Source organism: Carcharhinus amblyrhynchos, chromosome 26, assembly GCF_965287045.1.
Source record: "Carcharhinus amblyrhynchos chromosome 26, sCarAmb.v2.hapA, whole genome shotgun sequence".
NCBI lineage: Eukaryota > Metazoa > Chordata > Chondrichthyes > Carcharhiniformes > Carcharhinidae > Carcharhinus > Carcharhinus amblyrhynchos.
In genome coordinates, this window is record NC_137349.1 from 38,753,073 (window position 1) to 38,772,595 (window position 19,523).

The 19,523-nt window shown below is 44.9% G+C and overlaps 1 protein-coding gene across 1 annotated transcript in view; it reads left to right on the forward strand.

Moving 5' to 3' along the window:
- LOC145358887 (procathepsin L-like) overlaps positions 1-6,259 on the forward strand; it is a 28,366-nt gene extending 22,107 nt beyond the window's left edge. The window contains exons 6-7 of the mRNA XM_080213262.1: positions 2,480-2,582; positions 5,957-6,259. Of these exons, the coding sequence (XP_080069388.1) occupies positions 2,480-2,582; positions 5,957-6,056 (203 nt within the window). The 3' untranslated portion in view covers positions 6,057-6,259. The remainder of the gene's footprint in view (positions 1-2,479; positions 2,583-5,956) is intronic.
- The last annotated feature ends 13,264 nt before the right edge of the window (positions 6,260-19,523 follow it).

Here is a 19,523-nt window from a genome sequence, read left to right on the forward strand (position 1 = left end):
TCATTCCCATGAATCTCCTCTACACTCTCTCCAACGCCTTCACATCCTTTCTAAAGTGCAGCCCCCAGAACTGGACACAATACTTCAGGTGACTTGTAGAAATTCAATTTAAAATCATAGAATCCTGACAGGGAAGAAGGAGGCCATTCAGCCCATCAAGATTGTACCAACCACAATCTCACCCAGCCCTATCCCCATAACCCCACATATGTATCCTGCTAATCTCCCTGACACTAAGGAGTAATTTAGCATGGCCAATCAACCTAATCTGCACATCCTTGGATTGTGGGAGGAAACTAGACCACCCGGAGAAACCCATGCAGTCACGGGGAGAATGTGCAAACTCCACACAGATAGTGACCCAATTTGGGAATTGAACCCAGATCCCTGGCACTGTGAGGCAACAGTGCTAACCACTGTGCCACAATGTTGTTCCAACTCTTTGCTTTTCTAATCTATCCCTCTATTAACAAAGCCCAGGATACGGTATACTTTTTGTTATAGCACGAGACCAGAACCCCAAATTATATTATGAAACCAGACTGGGCCTCAACAATTTTTCTTTGTTGACATTAATTTCAGGAAAGGATATTTCCTTCCAGGAACAATTCCACTGATAGATTAGGGATATTTTATAGAAAAAAAACTTATATTTAAACTGTGTTATTAAATAAACTCGAACAAATGAAGCAGCTTAACTGTTCACAGTTGAATATTATTTAAAAATGAAAGGTAGCAACTTTATTTTCTAGCTTATCTCTGTTTCAGTTCCAAATAAGCAACATTTCTCTTTGAGAATTAACTGACACTTTAAATGCAGCTAGCAACTAGAAATGTACTTGCTATAAATGGTGATAACTTTCTTGAAGCTTTCAGAGAGAAACTGAGCATTAGAGCACCTTGCAAATTGGGATTGTGATCATGCAGCTTGATGGGCCAAATGGCCTCCTTCTGCACTGTAGGGATTCTATGTTTCTATGATTATCACACAACCTTGTCAATCAACTGTAATCAGAAATCCCAGAGGAAATTCTTCAACGAACAAAAGTCCATTAGCTCTATCTAAGTAATACATTTTGAGCTGAAAATGAGTTATTAACTCGCTTTCACACCCTCGAGCGAAATGTTTTACAGAAATACCTGTTGTCGGCAGACTAAATCTGAAATTGTAAAGGTTCCCCTTTAAAAAATATATATACTTATTTAATTGCACATGTATCATCCTGCGGTTGTTAATGACTTGTATACAAATATACTATGGTCCCTCCACACTTGCACTGCCTTTAGAGATGCCCAGGGGTTAAAGTTGTACAATAATAAATCAAAGCTGACACTCCAGTGCCATTCTGAGGACGCACTGCACTGTTGGAGGTGTCAGCTTTCAGATAAGACATTAAACTGAGACCACGCGGGTAGCTGTACAAGATCCCATACATGCTTTTAAAAAAGAGCAGGGAACCTATCTCCAATGTTGTGGCAAATATTTATCAACAACAATATCACAAAAAAACAGATTATATGGTCATTGTCATGTTGCTGTTTGTGGGATCTTGCTGTGCACATGTTGGCTGCTGTGTTTCCTACATTACAACATTGATTAGACACCACCTACTTCATTAGTTGCAAAGCACTTTGAGATGTCTGGTGGTTGTGTGAGATGCTATATAAATGCAAGTCTGTCTTTCCTTTTTGAATTGAGAGGAACTGCATGCTAGAATTTTAACAGGTTTCCAGTACATTGCCCCCAGTGCTGCCCCCAGTCAGTCGATGAATATAATACAGACAATGGAGCTGGGAGACTCAGAGAGAGTGACCCCACAGAAACACTCAGTGATCAGAGCCCACTGTTACATTGTGCTGTGTGACAGCAAAACTGAATGGGAAATGTGGGCAATGAGAAACATTGAGACAAAAACATGAACAAACATGAGAGCAACTGGAAATGTGGAACCGAGATTCTTAATTACATATCAGTCGATGCAAATGGCTGAATTTGGTCGAAAGAGAGGCTAAAATTTACAGAATAAAACCAGAAAATGCTGCAAGTGCTCAGCAGGTCAGGCAGTGTTTGTGAAGTTAACATTTCAGATCAATGATCAGAACTGGAAAAATTAGAGGTGAGACCGGTTTTGTACAAGTGGAAAGAGGGAGTGTGGAGAAAGGCAAAGAGGAAAGGTCTGTGACAGAGTGGAAGAAACAAGACGAAATGAGTAAAGAGTTTGGTGGCGCAGGGTGAGAGGGTACGATAATGGGAGAAGTCAAAAAACAAAAGATGAGCCAAAGGAGGTGTGAACGACAGGATGTGGATATGGGGAAATGGATCAAAGTTACAAATGGGTAACGGTACTTTTGGTTTTGGAAAGAGGTTTGTAGAGCGGGAGATTAATTGGAGAGGAAAAGATGAGAAAGAGGAAATATTTACAGAATAATAATAGTTATATTTTACAATTCTATCACACCAATATGTGTCTGATTACAGGAATCTACTATGAGCAATCTTCTGACAAGCGCATAACCCATTCAATGCTGGTGGTTGGATATGGAACTGAGAGCAACATGAATTATTGGCTGGTTAAAAACAGGTATGTACTTTCTAAACACAACAAATAACTGATCACAGCCAAGGCCAACTGACACTGCCAGGGTACCTGGTGACCACTGCCGGCCTGCCAGAGTGCTGTCTTTCCACTGCTGGAGTGCTTTGTGGGCACTGACAGTGTGCGAGGTGGGCACTGCCCATCCATGCCCCCAACCACTTTGGGGATTAGAATGGCCTCTGAGCCCCCAGTGTGATCATTGTGCCTGGTAAGAGTGGGAATATTTGGAAATCGGTTGTTAGGATGGAATATCCTTGGGGGGCAGGATGTGTGTGTACAATAATGGACAGGCACAGGGCAACCTACACACACCCTCACCTCACCCCCCACAATGTCCTGTGGGAGACAATATTCGGATAATATGGATAAAAACTCTGGGAAGTTCTTTCCTCCCATAAGACAAGTGGGCAATCTCCAGGAGAGCAGAGTAACTGATCTCATTCATTCTCCTCCCCACCACCGAGCTGCCGTAGCTTGAGATGTCCCCCCGGTGTCTCCAGTCACTCTATTATGAAGCTTGTGGTGAATCCACTCTCACCGTACGGACTGGCAACTGATGTCAGAGGTCACACGGAAGTACTTCCTGGCACCTTATCCAACTTCATGTCTCACAACTTATCCTGCTGGAGTCTGGGTCCACTCAGTGATCACCATAGAAACCACAGAACATTACAGCACAGTACAGGCCCTTTGGCCCTCGATGTTGTGCCGAGCTTTGTCTGAACCCAAGATCAAGCCAACCCACCCCTATCATTCTGGTGTGCTCCATGTGCCTATCCAATAACCGCTTGAAAGTTCCTAAAGTGTCCAACTCCACTATCACAGCAGGCAGTGCATTCCACACCCCAATCACTCCCTGAGTAAAGAATCTACCTCGGACATCCCTCCTATATCTCCCACCATGAATCGTACACTTATGCCCCCTACTAACAGCTACATCCACCCGGGGAAATAGTCTCTGAACGTTAATTCTATCTATCCCCTCATCATCTTATAAACTTCTATTAAGTCGCCTCTCATTCTCCTCCGCTCTAAAGAGAAAAGCTTCAGTTCCCTCAACCTTTCCTTAAAAGACCTACCCTCCAAACCAGGCAGCATCCTGGTAAATCTCCTCTGCACTCTCTCCAATGATTCCACATCCTTCTTATAGTGAGGTGACCAGAACTGAACACAATATTCCAAATGTGGTCTCACCAAGGTCCGGTATAGTTGCAGCATAACCCCACAGCTCTTAAGCCCCTGTTAATAAACACTAATGATGTGGGTATGCCGGCGTTGGACTGGCGTAAACACAGTAAAAAGTCTGACAACACCAGGTTTTAGTCCAACCTATTTATTTGATAATATTCTCACTAGCTTTCGAGGGGACAGCCTCTTCGTCAGGTGGGCTGTCCCCTCGAAAGCTAGTGAGAATATTATCAAATAAATAGGTTGGACTAAAACCTGGTGTTGTCAGACTTTTTACTGAATAAACGCTAACACACAATAAGCCTTCTTCACGGCTCTATCCACTTGAGTGGCAACCTTCAGGAATTTGTTGATATGAACCCCAAGATCTCTCTGTTCCTCCACATTCCTCAGAACCCTGCCATTGACCCTGTAATCCACATTCAAGTTTGTCGCACTTATCAGGTTTAAACTCCATCTGCTACTTTTCAGCCCAGCTCTGCATGCTATCAATGTCTCTTTGCAGCCTACAAGAGCCCTCCACCTCATCCACTACTCTGCCAATCTTGGTGTCATCAGCAAATTTACTAACCCACCCTTCAGCCCTCTCCTCCAAGTCATTGATAAAAATCACAAATAGCAGAGGACCCAGCACTGATCCCTGTGGTACACCGCTGGTAACTGGCCTCCGGTCTGAAAATTTTCCCTCCACCTCCACCCTCTGTCTTCTAGAAGATAGCCATTTACTTATCCAATTGGCCAAATTTCCTTCTATCTTACACCTCCTTATTTTCTTCATGAGCCTACAATGGGGAACCTTATCAAACACCTTACTAAAATCCATGTGTACAACATCAACTGCTCTACCTTTGTCTACACACTTAGTTACCTCCTCAAAGAATTCAATCAAATTTGTGAGGCAGGATTTACCCCTCACAAAACGGTGCTGACTATCCCGGATTAAGCTGCATCTTTCCAAATGGTCATAAATCCTATCTCTCAGGACCCTTTCCATTAACTTACTACCACCGAAGTAAGACTAATTGGCCTATAATTACCAGGGTCATTCCTATTTCATTTCTTGAAGAGAGGAACAACATTCACCACTCTCCAGTCCTCTGGCACAATCCCCGTGGATAGTGAGGACCCAAAGATCAAAGCTAAAGCTCCACAATCTCATCTCTTGCCTCCCAAAGTATCCTAGGATGTCTCCCATCTGGCCCAGGGGACTTATCAACCCTCAGGTTTTCAAAATTGCTAATACATCTTCCCTCAGAACATCTACCTCCTCCATCCTATCAGCCTGTATCACACTCTCCTCCTCAAAAACATGGCCCCTCTCCTTAGTGAACACTGAAGAAAAGTATTCATTCAACGCCTCTCCTATCCCTTCTGATTCTGTGCACAATTTCCCATTACTATCTTTGACTGGCCCTAACCTCACCCTGGTCATTCTTTTATTTCTCACATAAGAGTAAAAAACCTTGGGGTTTTCCTTTATCCGACCCGCCAAGGACTTCTCATGCCCCCTCCAGCTCTCCTAAGCCCTTTTTCTAACTCATTCTTAGTTGCCCAACTAAACCATGTTTTCTCATCCTTACATACGCTTCCTTTTTCCTCTTGACAAGACATTCAACCTCCTTTGTGAGCCATGGTTCCCTCACTCAGCCATTTCCTCCCTGCCTGACAGGGACATACCTACCAAGGACACGCAGTTTTTGTTCCTTGAACAAGCTCCACTTTTCATTTGTGTTTTTATCTGACAGTTTGATCTGACTCAAATAACCCAAATGCTTGGACACAATCTAACCTCTCAATTATTTTTAAGATCTCAATCACATTCCCGCAGTACCATTGAATTTCCAGTGTTAAAAGCATCAGTTCTCCAATCCAGTTTGGGGATGTGATGGCCCAGTGGGATTATCGCTAGACTATTAAACTAGAGACTCAGCTAATGTTCTGGGGACCCGGGTTCGAATCCCGCCACGTGGATGGTGGAATTTGAATTCAATAAAAAATATCTGGAATTAAGAATCTACTGATGACCATGAAACTCATGTTAATTGTTGGGAAAACCCATCTGGTTCACTGATGTCCTTTAAGGAAGAAAATCTGCCGTCCTTACCTGGTTAAAAATCCTGCCAATTGAACAGAACTGTGACGTCAATGTCATTCTTTACCTTATTTTCCAGTTGGGGAACAAGCTGGGGTGATCAAGGTTACGTCAAAATTGCTAAGGACAGGGGGAATAACTGTGGAATTGCTACTTATGCATTTTATCCAATCGTGTAAGGAGGCCAGCGTTAAACCAGAGATTCATCAAACTCCCTCTGAAAGAATGATGGAACATTGCTGCCGCTGTTTACCCCTTTCTACACCATTGCTTTAACTTCCTGCTGCAATCTTAAAACATGGAATAATAACAGTTTCTGCACATTCTTATAGCTTCACGTAAAGAGCAATCCCATTGTGTATTTAATGTATGAACCACATCATCCAACCCGTGTAGGGACAATGGGCTGCATGTACTGGTGATGTTGAGCAATATAATAAACGCTGTCAGCAATCACTTTGAGAGTCTTCCTGTTCCAAATCAGCAAGATGATCTTTTCCTTCCATGAATTTAGTTTCATTTGAAGTGATCGGTTCCTTCAAATAATGTGCCCAAATGCACAAAACATTGATGCCAGCGCAGTGAAGGAATGAATGGACTGACTCTGACCAATAGCCGGCAGTTAGACTTCACCAACGCACTGATTCATACCGGTCAGTTTGCAAATCGGGTTCTTAAGCAATAAAAGTGGACGTTAATTGTCAGTGTAATGTTCCAGGAAGCCTGACTGGAAAGGGACGTAGTTTATTACAGAATGCAAAGTAAAACCCACTCCCGTGCTATACGCACACTACTGTCCGCCTGGGATTGCAGGTCAGCAGGCCCAGTCCTGGGCCTGCCTTATAAAAGACTCAGGTAATGAGTTTCAGCTGTCCAGGCCACTGCCTGTTACCAGGGGAACTCACACTCAACCAGCCTCACAGGGAGGTCAATCAGTGATTCCCCCATGGACCTTGTGAAAAGGAACCTTGCTATTGCAGTGAAGTGGGACAGGGACAATCTCGTTTCTGTTTTTGAATCTCACGGGAATTTGCCTTCTTGAACCCACATTTGCACAAACGGCCGTAACATTCCGGCCTCTGGAACCATTAAGGGTGTTTTTTTTAATTCCATTGACTTATTTACAATTAACTGAAGAAAACAAAGAAACAAGAACTTTTATACTTACTTTTTCGAACTGATGGTGTCAACACTGCAGGATTGATCCCGGCTGATATCACTGATATCGTTCGAGGAAGATTGAACACCGTTCTGAGTTTATCCAGAACTCGTTACTCAGCCCTCTAATCATCCGGAAGTGTCAAATCTCCAGTACTGATTCCCCATTGATCCTGTTTTCCCTGTAAGTGGGCTGAGAAGTCACTCTGTAGAAAATGCTAAAATACAGGTAGATTATAAAAGTGAGGAGGTCTTGCTGCAACTGTACAGAGCACTGGTGAGACCGCAGCTGGAGTACTGTGTGCAGTTTTGGTCGCCGCACTTGCGGAAGGATATATTGGCCTTGGAGGGAGTGCAGAGGGGGTTCACTAGGCTGGTACCGGAGATGAGGGGGTTGGTCTATGAAGAGAGACTAAATAGACTGGGTCTGTGCTCGTTGGAGTTTAGAAGGCTGAGGGGGGATCTTATCGAGACGTATAAGATAATGAAGGGGATGGATAGGGTAGAGGTAGAGAGATTCTTCCCGCTTAGAAAAGATAGCAGGACTAGAGGGCACAGCCTCAAGATAAGGAGGGGTGCAGTTTAGATCAGAGTTGAGGAGGAACTTCTTCACCTAAAGGGTGGTGAATCTCTGGAATTCTCTGCCCGTTGAAGTGTTGGAGGCTACCTCGCTGAATATATTTAAGTCACGGGTAGATAGGTTTCTGATAGACAAGGGAATTAAGGGTTATGGGGAGAAAGCGGGAAAGTGGAACTGATCCACTTCAGATCAGCCATGATCTTATTGAATGGCGGGGCAGGCTCGAAGGGCTAGATGGCCGACTCCTGCTCCTATTTCTTATGTTCTTATGTACAAGTGGCTTTCTCCACATGTTCGTCCCATCTGAAATTAAAATGAGACTAAAGTTAGCGCACCGTGCTAACAATGAGTTAAACTGTAAGGGTTGAGGATCAGAGAATTACCCTGATATTTACCGTTCCTTTTGTAAAGTTTATTTATTAGTGTCACAAGTGGGCTAATATTAACACTGCAATGAAGTTACTGTGAAAATCTCCGACTCGCCATATTCCGGTGCCTGTTTGGATACACTGAGGGACACTTTAGCACGGCCAATGCACCTAACCGGCACGTCTTTCTGACTGTGAGAGGGAAGTGGAGCACCCAGAGGAAACCCACGCAGACATGGGGAGAATGTGCAGACTCCACACAGACAGTGACCCAAGCTGGGAATCACACCCTGGTCCCTGGCACTCTGAGGCAGCAGTGCTTACCACTGTGCCACCGTGCCACCCTGGATAATAAAATAAAGTACAGATTATGCGCATTGGGAAAGGAGCGTTGGCCAATTATGACTTGATTTTTTTTCTTTGGCATTCTTACAAATCAGTGCTGTCGATGGATTCTTCCAACGTATGCCCGGTAGCACAGTGGGTTAGCACTGCTGCTTCACAGCTCCAGGGACCTGGGTTCGATTCCTAGCTCGGGTCACTGTCTGTGTGGAGATTGCACATTCTCCTCGTGTCTGTGTGGGTTTTCTCCGGGTGCTCCGGTTTCCTCCCACAGTCCAAAGATGTGTGGGAGGAAATAAAGATAATAGAGAGAATAAAAAATAACAGAGAGAAATAAGTTGTTTAGGGAAAGTCAACACGGTTTTGTGAAGGGTAGGTCGTGCCTCACAAACCTTATCGAGTTCTTTGAAAAGGTGACCGAAGAGGTGGATAAGGGTAAAGCAGTTGACGTGGTGTATATGGATTTTAGCAAAGCCTTTGATAAGGTTCCCCATGGTAGGCAAATGCAGAAAATGCAGATGCATGGGATTGGGGGTGATTTAGCAGTTTGGATCAGGAATTGGCTCGCTGATAGAAGGCAGAGGGTGGTAGTTGATGGGAAATATTCAACCTGGAGTTCAGTTACAAGTGGTGTACCTCAAGGATCTGTTTTGGGGCCACTGCTGTTTGTCAGTTTTATAAATGACCTGGATGAGGGTGTAGAAGGATGAGTTAGTAAATTTGCTGATGACACCAAAGTTGGAGGAGTTGTAGACAGTGAGGATGGATGTTACAGTTTGCAGAGGGACATAGATAAGCTGCAGAGCTGAGCCGAGAGGTGGCAAATGGAGTTTAATGCAGAAAAGTGTGAGGTGATTCACTTTGGTAAGAGTAACAGGAGTACAGAATATAGGGCTATTGGAAGGACTCTTGGTAGTGTTGACGAGCAGAGGGATCTTGGGGTACATGTGCATAGCTCCCTGAAAGTCGGCACCCAGGTTGATAAGGTTGTTAAGAAGGCGTACGGTGTGTTGGCTTTTATTGGTAGAGGGATTGAATTTCAGAGCCGTGAGGTCATGTTACAACTGTACAAAACTCTGGTGCGGCCGCACTTGGAGTATTGCGTACAGTTCTGGTCACCGCATTATAAGAAAGATGTGGAGGCGTTGGAAAGGGTGCAGAGGAGGTTTACCAGGATGTTGCCTGGTATGGTGGGAAGGTCTTATGAGGAACGGCTGAGGGACTTGAGGTTATTTTCATTAGAGAGAAGAAGGTTACGAGGTGACCTAATTGAGGCATACAAGATGATCAGAGGATTAGATAGGGTGGACAGTGAGAGCCTTTTTCCTCGGATGGTGACGGCTAACACGAGGGGACATAGCTTTAAATTAAGGGGTGGTAATTATCGGACGGATGTCAGAGGTAGGTTCTTTACTCAGAGGGTAGTAAGGGCGTGGAATGCCCTGCCTGTAGCAGTTGTGGATTCGCCAACTTTAAGGGCGTTCAAATGGTCAGTGGATAGGCATATGGATAACATTGGAATAGTTTAGGTTAGAGGGTCATTAGATTGGTTCCACTGGTCGGCGCAACATCGAGGGCCGAAGGGCCTGTACTGTGCTGGAATGTTCTATGTTCTGTGGGTTAGATTGATTGTCCATGCTAAGAAATTGCCCCTTAGTGTCCAGGGATGCTTAGGTTAGCGGGATTAGTGGGTATAGTATGTAGGGAGATGGGGGTAGGGCCTGGGTGGGATTGTGTTCGGTGCAGACTCGATGGGCCGAAGGGCCTCTTTCTGCACTGTAGGATTTTCTGATCTATGACCATCATAGGCTGGCCTTTTCTCTGCAACCGGTTCCAAACTGACGGCTGCACTGGACTTAGTTTCTCCGCAACTTGATTCCTTCATGAGATAAAATTGATGAAATTCTCCTCACACAGACAAACCTGGCCCACAGTTAAGATGAGGGAGGAACTCAAACATCTACGTCTGTGCTTTTGGATGGATTAGACCGGGGGGGGAAGGTCATCAAACTCGATTGAATCTGAGAAAAATGCGCTTGTGGAGGTGCACTGGAATTTTAGTCATATCAACAGCCCATCAGGGAGTCAGAAAGTCCCACGGGTCAGGCTCCAGGCCTAGAATTTGATCAATCAGTCCTGGTGATTTTATCTCCAGCCCACCTTAGAAAGAAAGAATGTAAAATATCCCGAAAGAAGTCAGAATGCTCGAGTATTTGTTTCTAAGTGTGGTTAGCCCAGCTCCCCCATTCAAACCCGTTCTAAAAACATGTTTTCATTCAGCACCAATGAGGAACATTCTCCGAATGGAAAGGAGTTGAGGAAAGGGTGACTTGGATGATTCCTGGGATGAAGGGGCTTAATCTCATGAGGGAATATTGGGCAGGATGGGCCTAGATCTGCTGGGGTTTAGAAGATGCTCTTATTGAAACAAAGAAGATCCAGAGAGGATTGACAGGGTAAATACTCAGAGAAACCCTTTTCAAAGACTTTAATGAGAAGAAATGAGGGATCTCCAGTTTAAGCTGGTGATGCGGAGATTTCTTTTCTCTCTCAGTGAGTGAATACTCTCTCTTTCCCATCGAAAGCCGAGTTAGATTTTTAAAATTCATTCAGGGGATGTCGGCAATGCCAGCATTTATTGCCCATCCCTAATTGCCCACGAACTGAGTGTATTTCAGAGGGCAACTTAAGAGACAACCACATTGCAGTGAGGCTGGAGTCACGTGTTGGTCAGACCAGGTAAGGGTGGCAGACTTCCTTCCCTGAAGGACGTTAGTGAACCCAAATAGGTTTTTACAACAACCATCATAAGACTTTTTAACTCCAGATTTTCTTTAGCTGAATTCAAATTTCACCATCTGCCGTGGTGGGATTCGAACCCAGGTCCCCAGAGCGTTAACCTGGGTCTTTTAATTACTCGTCCAGTGACAAAACCACCATGCCACCATTCTCCCACCCCCCAGCTTCTGGATTGAGAAAGGAAATGAAGAGGCAGATCGGAAAGCAGAGTTGAGGCCACAATCAGATCAAATGAGTCGGTTCGAGGGGCTGAATGGCCTCCTCCTGTTCCGAATTCAGACATTCTAACACTGCTACCTCCATTTCTGTTTATTGCCCACGCTCAGTCTGTTTTACATTCACGCGATTCAATCATACAAACTGTGTCGCTCACATCAAAAAATTCAATCAGTTCAGAGGTAGACTCGGTAATCAAGTTCAAAACAGAGAAATATAACAATGACGGAACAATCAAAATGGACAAACCAATTTACAGATTAGCCGGGTGTTTAACAGTGAGGTGGGGTGTCTTGGGCTACGTGAAATGGGTGTGAATTTTTGGTAAAATCGGGCCCCATATCCCCCAAACCAGACAACATCCTGATAAATCTCTTCTGCGTCCTTCCCAACGCATCAACATCCTTCCGGTTGTGTGGGGTGTGTTGGGATACAGTGACACATACTATTTCTTGTGGACTATCCAGATAAAACATACCATTTATGGAACACAGAGGAGAAGGAAAGGAGAGGGTGCAGAATAGAGTGTTTCAGTTACAGATAGGGTGAAGACTAAGATCGTTTTAATATAAGGTAAGTCCATTCAAAAATCTGATGGTAGCAGGGAAGAAGCTGTTTTTGAGTCAGTTGGTGCGTGATCTCAGACTTTTGTATCTTTTTCCCCGACAGAAGGAGGTGGAAGAGAGAATGACGGTGTGTGTGGAGTCCTTAATTATGCTGGCTCTTTGCTGAAGCAGTGGGAAGTGTAGACAGAGTCAATGGGTGGGGGACGGGTTTGCGTGATGGATTGGGTTACATTCAGAACTTTTTGTAGCTCCTTGCAGTCTTGGATAGAGCAGGAGCCCATACCAAACTGTGATACAGCCAGAAAGAATGCTTTCTATGGTGCATCTGTGAACGTTGGTGAGAGACGTAGTGGACACGTGAATTTCCCAAGCCTCCTGAGGAAGTAGAGGCATTGCTGGGCTTTCTTAACTATAGCACCGCCTTGGAGGGACCAGGACAGTTTGTTGGTGATCTGGATATCTAGAAGATTGAAGCTCTCGATCATTCCCACTTCATCACCTTTGATGTAGACAGGAGCGTGTCCTCCATTATGTTTCCTGAAGTCGATGACAATCTCCTTCATTTTACTGACATTGAAGGAGAGATTATTAAGAGTATTCTTGGTCCACTTCAACATAAAATGGCCTTTTAATGTGAAGTTACAGGTCGGAACAGAGGGATTTGGGAATACAGATACATAATTCCCGAAAGGTGGCATCACAGGTAGATAGGGTCATAAAGAGTGCTTTTGGTACATTGGCCTTTATAAATCAGAGTATTGAGTATAAGACTTGGAATGTTATGGTGAGATTGTACAAGACATTGGTGAACCAAACTTAGAGTACTGTGTACAGTTTTAGTCACCTAATTACAGGAAGGATATTAATAAGATTGAAAGAGTGCAGAGAAGGTTTGTTGCCAGGACTTGAGAAGCTGAGTTACAGAGAGAGATTGAATAGGTTAGGACTTTATTCCCTGGAGCGTAGAAGAATGAGGGGAGATTTGATAGAGGTGTATAAGATTTTGATGGGTATCGAGAGAATGCAAGCAGGCTTTTTCCACTGAGGCTGGGGGAGAAAAAAACCAGAGGGCATGGGTTAAGGGTAAAGGGGGGAAAGTTTAAAGGGAATATTAGGGGTGCGGGGGGTTGAAAGTCAAAATCTTTTCCCAAAAGTAGGGAACATGAAACTAAAGGGCGTCAGTGTAAAGTGAAAGGAGAGAGATACAAAAGGGTCCAGAAGGACATTTTTTTCACACAGAGAGTGGTGAGTGTCTGGAAGAAGCTGCCAGAGGTAGGAGTAGTTTGTTTTTTAAAAAGCATTCACACAGTTACATGGGTATGATGGGTACAGAAGGATATGGGTCAAATACAGGCAACTGGGACTGGCTTAGTGTTTAAACAAAGGTCAGCATGGAGAAGATGGGCCAAAGGGCCTGTTTTCGTGCTGTAAACCTCTGTAACTGTTTGACTCTCGGTCTACTCCCAACTACACCCTCACTCCATCTGCAACCTCCAGCCCCCAGGGACGCACAACCTCACTCCCAATAGGCCCAGGCTCCTGTGCTCGCTTTCTATTGGTTCTGACCAGTCTGTAATGGGCCTGTAAAGGATCGTCCCTCACCACACTCCTTCCACCCCAATGATGAATCAAAGAGAAACAGTTACCACAAAGACAGAGAAACAACAATATTACAGGAGGGACATCGGAGAAAACAATTCATAACATCAGCCAGTCCGGAGACAGAGGGAGCCTTGTGGAACACTGTGACTCTGTCAGGGGTTCCTCAGCAGCCGATGATACAGAATCCACTGTTGTTAACCACCTCTGGAGCTCGGCTCTTGCCGGCACCTTCCTCTGTCTCAGCCACCGAAAGAAAGATGTCTGACAACACCAGGTTTAAGCCCAACCGATTTATTTGATAGTAAACTCACAAGCTTTTGGGGATTGCCCCTTCGTCAGGTGAGTGGAGAGTTCTGGCCTCAGACAGAGCATATAACAGCACAGACAGTTTACAGATTACTGATTAGAGTTACTAATCTGCCTGCAACCTGAAACCTTCTCATTATTAACCATCCTTCCTGTCATTTGCAAACTTACCCCCACATTCCCATCCATCTGGTTTATATTTATCACAAATGATGAGGGAACTAGCGCTGATCCGTGTGATACGCCACCGAACACCGGCCTCCCGTCACACAAACTGCCTTCTACCGCTGCTCTCTGTTTCCTGACACTAAGTTAGTTGAGGATCCAACTCGCCCATCTCCCTTGTGCTATTACCTTCTTTATAAATCTCCCACGTGGGACCTTGCCAAAAAGCTTTGCTGAAATCCGTACGAATCACATCAGCTGCCCTCCCTCCATCGAGACACCCGGTCAGCGACTCGAAAAATTCCATCACATTCGTTGGGCGTGACCTTCTCCTGCCAAAGCCATGCTGACTCTCGCTGACCAAGCCTCGCCTCTCCAAGCAGAGATTCATTTTCCCCTTCAGCATTCTCTTCAATAGTTTCCCGATTTTGCCTTTGTGGCTGCAACACCTGAGGCCTGACCAAATCCAGAGGCTGGTCATCTGTTTCTTTATTCATTCAGGAGACACAGGCATCACTGGCCAGCATTTATTGCCCATTCCTAGGTGTCCAAGGGCAGTTGAGAGTCAGCCACATTGCTGGCTCTGGAGTCAGATGTAGATCAGACAGGGTAAGGACGGCAGATTTCCTTCCCTAAAGGACATTCGTGAACCAGATGGGTTTTTTCGACAATGGTTTCATGGTCATCAGTAGATTCTTCATTCCAGATTTGTTTTATTGAATTCAAATTCCACCATCTACTGTGACATGATTCGAATCCGGGTCCCCAGAGGTTTAGCTGAGTTTCTGGATTAATAGTACAGCAATAATACCACTGTGCCATCGCCTCCTCCATCTGACATAAGAGCATAAGAACAAGGAGCAGGAGTAGGCCATCTGGCCCCTCGAGCCTGCTCCGCCATTCAATAAGATCATGGCTGATCTTTTCATGGACTCAGCTCCACTTACCCGCCCACTCACCATAACCCTTAATTCCTTTACAGTTCAGAAATTTATCTACCCTTGCCTTAAAAACATTCAATGAGGGAGCCTCAACTGAGCAGGGAATTCCACAGATTCACAACCCTTTGTGTGAAGAAGTTCCTCCTCAACTCAGTCCTAAATCTGCTTCCCCTGATTTTGAGGCCATTCCCCCTAGTTCTAGTTTCACCCACCAGTGGAAAGAACTTCCCTGCTTCTATCTTTTCTATTCCCTTCATAATCTTAGATGTTCCTATAAGATCTCCCCTCATTCTTCTGAACTCCAATGAGTATAGCCCCTGTCTACTCAGTCTCTCCTCGTAAGCCAACCCTCTCAACTCCGGAATCAACCTAGTGAATCTCCTCTGCACCCCCTCCAGTGCCAGTATATCCTTTCTCAAATAAGGAGACCAAAACTGTACACAGTGCTCCAGGTGTGGCCTCACCAGCACCTTATACAGCTGCAACATAATCTCGCTGTTTTTAAACTCCATCCCTCTAGCAATGATGGACAAAATTCCATTTACCTTCTTAATAACCTGCTGCTCGTACAAACCAGCTCCTTGGGATTCCTGCACAAGGACACCCAGATCCCTCTGCACAGCAGCATGCTGCAATCTTTTACCATTTCAATGACAGTCCATTTTGCTGTTATTCCGGCCAAAATGGGTGACTGAGCTTCAGCAGATCCGTGGCCTCCAACAATCCTCCGAGTGCCGCCTCCTTGGGACATCCCTGCCCCCATTGCTGTGAATCAGAGTCATAGAGGTTTACAGCATGGAAACAGGCCCTTCGGCCCAGCTTGTGAACGCCACCTTAAGCTCATCCCAATTGCCTGCATTTGGGCCCATACCTCTTCATACCCATCTTACCCATGTGATCGTCTAAACGCTTTTTAAAAAACAAAATTGTACCCGCCTCTACTACAACCTCTGGCAGATTGTTCCAGATACTCACTCACCACCCTCTGTGTGAAATGATAACCCCTTTGGACATTTATGTATCTCTCCCTTCTCACTTTAAACTTATGCCCTGTAGTTTTAGACTCCCCTATCTTTGGGAAAAGATATTGAGTATCTAGCTGATCGATGTCCCTCATCATTTTATACACCTCTATAAGATCAGTCCTCAGCCTTCTTTGCTCCAAAGAAAAATATCCCACTCTAACAAACCTCTCCTTATAACTTAAACCATCAAGCCCTGGTAGCATCTCAGTAAATCACTTCTGCACACTTTCTAGTTTAATAATATCCTTTCTATAATAGGGTGACCAGAACTGTACACACTATTCCAAGTGTGGCCTTACCAATGTGTTGTACAACTTCAACAAGACGTCCCAACTCCTGTATTCAGTGTTCTGACCAATGAAACCAAGCTTGCTGAATGCCTTCTTCACCACTCTGTCCACCTGTGACTCCACTTTCACAGAGCTATGAACCTGTACCCCTCTTTGTTCTTACCTAAGTTAAGACTTACCTAGATAGGTACATGAGCAAACTGGAGATGGAGGGATACAAAAGAATGTTCTAGTTGAAGATCAAGAGCCTCAGGACGTTCCTGGGAACTAATAGATTCCTATCGGCCGTCCAACAAATTTTAAGGCTCACCTGTCCCTTATGTTGAAGCTATTGGGGATCTTCCGTTAATGTCTGTAAAGGCTGTGTATGTTTATTGATGTCTCTTTTTACATCCACAGGTGATTGGGTCCGCCTTGTTGTCCAACAAGGGGCATACACGCGGTGGGTCGTGCGAGGGCTGCTCTTGGATGTTGCTTCGAGAGTTGCCTAGTGCTTCACGTCGTTAGTGTACCTATAAACTGGACCAACTGACGGGCAACACGACAGCTCGGTGACTATCACTGTTTGCTGTGCAGATACAGGGACCCGGGTTGGATCTCCAACTTGGGTCAACATCTGCGGGAGTTTGCACATTCTCCCCATGCTTGTGTGGGTTTTCTCCGGGTGCTCCGGTTTCCTCCCACACCCCAAAAACATGCTTTTAGGCTGATTGGTGTAAATAAATTGTCCCTAAATTGGACCTCCCTTAATCTGGCACACATATAATTCCCTAAATTTGCACCCCCTTTATTGTGGAGTCCACGAGATGTAGACAAAAGTCGTAGGTAGAAGGAGGATTGGAATAAGGCACTCACTGAGTGTTAAAATGGGCAGCGTGGGCTTGTAGGGCCAAAGGGCCTGTTTCCTGTGCTGTGCTGTTCTTTGTTCTTCGTTCTTTGTTCTGTATCTCTCCCAGAGCCCTACCATTAACTGAGTAAGTCCTGCCCTGGTTCAATCTACCAAAATGCATCACCTCGCATTTATCTAAATTAAACTCCATCTGCCATTTGTCCGCCCCACTGGCCCAATTGATCAAGATCCCATTGCAATTAGAGATAACTGTCCACTATGCCACCAATCTTGGTGTCATCTGCAAACTTACTAACCATGTAATTCACTTTGGCAGGAATAACAGATGTGTTGAGTATAGGGCTAACGGGAGGACTCTGAATAGTGTGGATGAACAGAGGGATCTAGGTGTATGTGTACATAGATCCCTGAAAGTAGGGAATCAAGTAGATAAGGTTGTTAAGAAGGCATACGGTGTCTTGGCGTTTATTGGTAGGGGGAGTGAATTTAGGAGTCGCAGCGTCATGTTGCAACTGTACAGAACTCTGGTGCGGCCGCACTTGGAGTACTGTGTGCAGTTCTGGTCCCCACATTATAGGAAGGATGTGGAGGCTTTGGAGAGGGTGCAGAGGAGGTTTACCAGGATGTTGCCTGGTATAGAGGGGAGGTCCTATGAGGAGAGGCTGAGGGATTCGGGGTTGTTTTCGCTAGAAAGAAGGCGGCTAAGAGGGGATCTCATTGAAACATATAAGATGATTAGAGGTTTAGATAGGGTGGACAGTGATAGCCTTTTTCCTCGGATGGAGAAAGCTAGCACGAGGGGGCATGGCTTTAAATTAAGGGGAGGTAGTTATAGGACGGATGTCAGGGGTAGGTTCTTTACCCAGAGGGTGGTGAGGGATTGGAATGCCCTGCCTGCTGCAGTTGTAAATGCGCCTAGTTTGGGGGCGTTTAAGAGATCCGTGGATAGGTTTATGGATGAAAAGGGATTGGTTTAGGTTAGAGGGTCATTGTTCTTTAACTGGTCGGCGCAACGCCGAAGGGCCTGTTCTGCGCTGTAATGTTCTATGTTCTATGTTCTATATGCCTCCGACATTCTCATCCAAATCATTGATATAAATCACAAATAATAGTAGACCCACCACTGATCCCTGAGGCATACCGCTGGTCACAGGTCTCCAGTTTGAAAACAACTCTCTGCAAACACCCTCTGGCTTTTGTCATCAAGCCAGTTTTGTATCTATTGAGCTACCTCACCCTGGATCCCATGAGATTTAATCTTATGCAACAACCTACCATGTGGTACCTTGTCAAAGGCCTTGCTAAAGTCCACGTGGACAACATCAACTGCACTGCCCTCATCTACCTTCTTGGTTACCCCTTCAAAAAACTCAATCAAATTTGTGAGTCATAATTTTCCACTCACAAAGCCATGCTGACTGTCCCTAATCAGTCCTTGAATCTCTGAATGCCTGTAAATCCTGTCACTCAAAATACCTTCCAACAACTTACCCACCACAGATGCAAGGCTCACCAGCCTGTAGTTCGCAGGCTTTTCCCTGCAACTCTTTTTAAATAAAGGCACAACATTTGCCACCCTCCAATCTTCAGTCACCGCACCCGTGACTATCGATGATTGAAATATCTCAGCTCGGGGACCCACAATTTCCTCTCATCCTCCCACAATGTCCTGGGATACACTTCATCAGGTCCTGGGGATTTATCTACCTTGATGCGCTTTAAGACTTCCAGCATGTCCTTCTCTGTAATATGTAGACTCCTCAAGATATTACTATTTATTTCCCCAAGTTCCTTAACATCTACGCATTTTTCAACAGTAAATACTGATGAGAAATATTCATTTAGGACCTCACCCATTTCTTGTGGATCCGCACATAGATGACCTTGTTGATTCTTAAGAGACCCTACTCTCTCTCTAGTTACTCTTTTGCCCTTTATGTATTTGTGGAATCTCTTTGGATTCTCCTTTGCCTTATCTGCCAAAACAATCTCATGTCCCCTTTTTGCCCTCCTGATTTCTCCCTTAACTCTATTCCTACACCCCCTACACTCTTCAAGGGATTCACTTGACCCCAGCTGCCTATGCATGTCATGTGCTTCCTTTTTCTTCTTGACCAGGGCCTCACTATCCCAAGTTATCCAGAGTTCCCTACTTCTACCAGCCTTGCCCTTCACTCTAAGAGGGATGTATTTACTCTGTTCCCTGATTAAGACACTGTTGAAAACCTGCCACTTACCAGACATCCCTTTGTCTCCCCACAGACTCCCCCAGTTTATGTTTGGCAGTTCCTGCCTGATTCCATCAAAATTGGCCTTGTCCCAATTTAGAATTTGAACTTTTGGGCCAGACCTATCATTCTCCATTCCTATCTTAAAACTGATGGAATTATGGTCACTGGTCCCAAAGTGACCCCTCACTAACACGTCTGTCACCTGCC